This window comes from Callionymus lyra, chromosome 11 (assembly GCF_982586985.1).
Source record: "Callionymus lyra chromosome 11, fCalLyr1.hap1.1, whole genome shotgun sequence".
Taxonomy (NCBI): Eukaryota; Metazoa; Chordata; class Actinopteri; order Syngnathiformes; family Callionymidae; genus Callionymus; species Callionymus lyra.
Genome location: NC_141828.1, coordinates 2582501 through 2588086, shown reverse-complemented (window position 1 = coordinate 2588086; position 5586 = coordinate 2582501). Strand labels below are relative to the sequence as shown.

Below are 5586 nucleotides of genomic sequence, written 5' to 3'. Positions count from 1 at the left end.
TTCTAACAATAATATAAATCTAGATTTTGCTCTTTATTTATTTTGAAAATATATAAAAGTGTGTATCTGTGCTCATGATCTCACTTCAATGCCACGAAATTATTTTAATCCGTGTCCTTGTCACCTTGACCCTGAGGTCACACAAGAGGTCAAGACTGGTGAAGAATAACAGTTAGTTAGGTTGGACTATGACATCATCACTGATACCACTGCAGCTAAAGGTTGAAGATGACTTCACATGAAACACAAGCGTTGTATTTCCTGAACGTTTGCCTCTCTCCGGCCACAGAGGAGCTGGAGGGGGGAGGAGTCCGGGGGGATGGGGGCGATGGGGGGTGATGGGGGGTGACACCCTATTTTTGGAGGAACTATCAGCAACTCTGTGGAATCGAATGAGTGACAGGACAAGTGTTGATCCTCCCCTCGCACATTTGGGGCAGAGATTCTTCAGTGTAAGCAGACCCTCTTCCCTTTCCATCACCACACACACACACACACACACACACACACACACACACACACACACACACACACTCACTCACTCACTCACTCACACACACACACACTCACTCACACACTCCTCCTCTGAAGGTTGGCCTGGTCAAGGGTGTGTGTGCAGACGAGTGTGTGTCCAGGTGTGAGGCTTCATGAGGAGGACCGGGCTCTGTGAGGGCCCCTGACCGCTGCTGAGCATGGGGCCGATGTCTTGAGGGCCCCTGGATCCCCGTGAGGACCATTATCTTCCACTTCATCCAAGATGGTTGCCGAAGACGCCGTGATCACGCTGTCCGGAGGAGCTCCGTGGGGCTTCCGTCTGCAGGGCGGCGTGGAGCAGCAGAAGCCTCTGCAGGTCGCCAAGGTACGTGTTCACAGAAGGTCTCTTCAGCAGATGTTCAGGAACTGAAACATCGTCACAGAAGGTCTCTTCAGAAGATGTTCAGGAACTGAAACATCGTCACAGAAGGTCTCTTCAGAAGATGTTCAGGAAACTGAAACATCGTCACAGAAGGTCTCTTCAGCAGATGTTCAGGAACTGAAACATCGTCACAGAAGGTCTCTTCAGAAGATGTTCAGGAACTGAAACATCGTCACAGAAGGTCTCTTCAGAAGATGTTCAGGAACTTAAACATCGTCACAGACAAACTCCTCGTCGTTCTTTAAACAGTCGAAGATTCTCTGTCAATATTTCACAAATCAATCTTTTTCATTCAGTAGTTCAGTGGTTTTGAAAGTCTTCAGACGTTCATTCATGAGTTCTCTGGTCAAAAGTTGTCGACGGAGCGTTTCTGCTCATGGCTTCTATTTTAAAGCCTGAAGACACGCTGCAGGTCATGAGGTCGACGCAGGTGTTTGTTTCACTGCAGACATGGAACTGAACTCAACGTCAAAAGTATCTTCAGACAATATTCAATGAATTGAAATTATTATTAACTTATTCCTCACGGTTAGTTATTTTAGGAATTAATTACTTTTGTTTTTCATTTAAAACACACAAACAAACACAATTCAAACATTTATGTCAAATATGTTTTTTAAACATTTCAGTGATTATTCGTTTATTTCAAAGTCTTGAGATAAAACAGACTGAAATATACTTTTTTACAAATGTTTGTAAATAATGTTGATGTTGTTTTATGTTATGTTTATTTTGTGAGTTTAGATTTGATTCATTTATTTAGAACGAGTTCACAGAAGTGAGACTTTTATCTCCCGAGTGTTGATCTTATAACCTTCACTTTAATGATTTAATCTCAGAGAACCGAAGTCATGGTTCGTTCTTCTCTTCTTAGAACTTTCTCTTCTTTTATAACGACCAGAACCATTTGTTTTCATCGATAATAGATTCTTGATTCACTACAAAACTAAACACATTTTGTCAAACATGTCGACATCAAAACTTCTTCTTGTGTTTACATGTTTCAATGTCATGAACGACTCGAACACACTGAGACGCGACATACCTCTGCCAAGGAGCCACTTTACACGACACCTTCCATGTTTCATTCTATGTTCGCTTCTTTGTTCTCTTCTGTTTGAACAAAACCTTCCTAAACACAAACCAAACACACGTCTTTGACTTTTTGGTTATGTTTTTTCATGATTTAAACAGAAGCAGAAAAACAGAAAAACCTCTTCATCTTTGTTGCAGGAATGTATGTCGAGAAACAAACACAATTATCTTAACAACAACGTTTATTTTGTGAGTCAAAGTGTTTAAGATAAGATAAGGAACAGAGATCATGAAGAAAACAGTCATACAGAGACTAATACACAACAACACAACAATACACAACAATACAATACAATACAATACGACATGATACGATACGATACGATACACAACAATATGATACGATACAATACACAATAATACAATACATCACAATACGATACACAACAATAAAAAACGATACGATACTATACACAACAATACAATACGATACACAACAATAAAATAGATCACGATATGATACAAAACAATACAATACATCATGATACGATACACAACAATAAAATACGATACACAACGATACAATACGATGCACAACAACACCATACGATACGATACGATACAATACGATACACAACAATACGATACAATACGATACGATACAATACGATACGATACACAACGATACAATACGATGCAATACGATACGATACACAACGATACAATACATCACGATACGATACACAACAATACAATACATCACGATACGATACACAACAATACAATACATCACGATACGATACACAACAATACAATACATCATGATACGATACACAACAAAACAATACAATGCGATACCATACGATACACAACAATACAATACATCACGATACGATAAGATACACAACAATACAATACAATACAATACAATACAATACGATACATTACGATACACAACAATATGATACGATACAATACACAACAATACAATACATCACAATACGATACACAACAATAAAATACGATACGATACGATATGCAACAATACTATACTATACCATACAATACATTACATCACGATACTATAAACAACAATACAATACGATACACAACAATAAAATAGATCACGATATGATACAAAACAATACAATACATCATGATACGATTCACAACAATAAAATACAATACACAACGATACAATACGATAAACAACAATACGATACGATACAATACGATACGAAACACAACGATACAATACGATACACAACAATACAATATGATACAGTACGATACAATACGATACAGTACGATACAATACACAACGATACAATACGATACAATACGCTACGATACGATACAAGATTTATATTATGTCATGAGTTTCTCTTCACAAATGTATTGACCTCTTGAGGTGAACTAGTCGTCAGCAGGTCAGTGTGAAGATGTTGCTCACAAGACTCTCAACAAGAATCCTGACAAACTGAGTCTCATCTGAACCATGAACCTTCATCTGCAGCAGAGCATTAAACACGTCTTAATGATCCAAACACAGCAAAGTTAGTTTTATGGCGTCCGACAGCTGCTCGCTCTAAAAGTGTCTTCACCCCCGAGACGACCAGTCGCTGTCGGTCTCTTCTCGACCAACAGGTGAAGCAGTTCGAGGTTCAACAATCTGTGGGTCAGTGTGTGTTTGTGAGTTATAGTGTGTTTGAATGTGTGTTTTTGTGAGTTATATTGTATTTGAATGTGTGTTTCTGTGAGTTATAGTGTGTTTGTGAGTTATAGTGTATTTGAATGTGTGTTTGTGCGAGTTATAGTGTATTTTAATGTGTGTTTGTGTGAGTTATAGTGTAGTTTAATGTGTGTTTGTGTGAGTTATAGTGTGTTTTAATGTGTTTTCCTGTGAGTTATAGTGTATTTTAATGTGTTTTTGTGTGAGCTATAGTGTATTTTAATGTGTGCTTGTGTGAGTTATAGTGTATTTGAATGTGTGTTTGTGTGAGTTATAGTATATTTTAATGTGTGTTTGTGTGAGTTATAGTGTGTTTTAATGTGTTTTCCTGTGAGTTATAGTGTATTTTAATGTAAGTAAGGTATTTGTATTTGTATAGCACTTTTCCAGACCAGGGTCACAAAGCGCTTAAACAATCAAAACAATATTCAATAAAATATATACTTTAAAGGTCAAGAAAACACAGAGACAAACACAAGAGTCTCAGAGAATCAAGGAAAAGCTAAAATCAAAGTTTCTTGAGATGTTTCTTGAAGGAGTCAGTAGATCATCAAACACAGATGTTTCTTGAAGGAGTCAGTAGATCATCAAACACAGATGTTTCTTAAAGGAGTCAGTAGATCATCAAACACAGATGTTTCTTGAAGGAGTCAGTAGATCATCAAACACAGATGTTTCTTGAAGGAGTCAGTAGATCATCAAACACAGATGTTTCTTGAAGGAGTCAGTAGATCATCAAACACAGATGTTTCTTGAAGGAGTCAGTAGATCATCAAACACACATGTTTCTTGAAGGAGTCAGTAGATCATCAAACACAGAGATGTTTCTTGAAGGAGTCAGTAGATCATCAAACACAGATGTTTCTTGAAGGAGTCAGTAGATCATCAAACACAGATGTTTCTTAAAGGAGTCAGTAGATCATCAAACACAGATGTTTCTTGAAGGAGTCAGTAGATCATCAAACACAGATGTTTCTTGAAGGAGTCAGTAGATCATCAAACACAGATGTTTCTTAAAGGAGTCAGTAGATCATCAAACACAGATGTTTCTTGAAGGAGTCAGTAGATCATCAAACACACATGTTTCTTGAAGGAGTCAGTAGATCATCAAACACAGATGTTTCTTGAAGGAGTCAGTAGATCATCAAACACAGATGTTTCTTGAAGGAGTCAGTAGATCATCAAACACACATGTTTCTTGAAGGAGTCAGTAGATCATCAAACACAGATGTTTCTTGAAGGAGTCAGTAGATCATCAAACACAGATGTTTCTTGAAGGAGTCAGTAGATCATCAAACACAGATGTTTCTTGAAGGAGTCAGTAGATCATCAAACACAGATGTTTCTTGAAGGAGTCAGTAGATCATCAAACACAGAGATGTTTCTTGAAGGAGTCAGTAGATCATCAAACACAGAGATGGTTCCAAAGCTTAGGAGCAACAGTCTGGAAGGATTTCTCTGTGTATTTACTGTGTGTTAGTAAGTAAGTAATTTATATTTATAGTCTTTTCCAGACCAGGGTCACAAAGCGCTTAAACAATCAAAATAATATTCAATAAACTATATACTTAAAAGGGCAAGATAAAACTGATAACACAACAGTTTGTGTGAGTTATAGTGTATTTTACTGTGTGTTTTTGTGAGTTATAGTGTATTTAAATGTGTGTTTTTGTGAGTTATAGTGTGTTTTAATGTGTGTTTGTGAGTTATAGTGTGTTTTAATGTGTGTTTGTGAGTTATAGTGTATTTTACTGTGTGTTTGTGTGAGTTATAGTGTGTTTTAATGTGTGTTTGTGAGTTATAGTGTGTTTTAATGTGTGTTTGTGTGAGTTATAGTGTATTTTACTGTGTGTTTGTGAGTTATAGTGTGTTTTAATGTGTGTTTGTGAGTTATAGTGTATTT

The 5586-nt window shown here is 37.0% G+C and overlaps 1 protein-coding gene across 2 annotated transcripts in view; it reads left to right on the top strand.

Annotated features, from left to right (window-relative positions):
* The first annotated feature begins 553 nt into the window (after positions 1 to 553).
* Positions 554 to 5586, top strand: part of synpo2la (synaptopodin 2-like a) — a 14488-nt gene continuing 9455 nt past the window's right edge. For both annotated transcript variants that reach the window (XR_015712987.1, XM_087802574.1), the window contains exon 1: positions 554 to 859. Coding sequence is in view for 1 of the 2 variants with exons in the window: in XM_087802574.1 (XP_087658700.1) it covers positions 758 to 859 (102 nt within the window). In the remaining variant the exon portion in view is untranslated. The remainder of the gene's footprint in view (positions 860 to 5586) is intronic.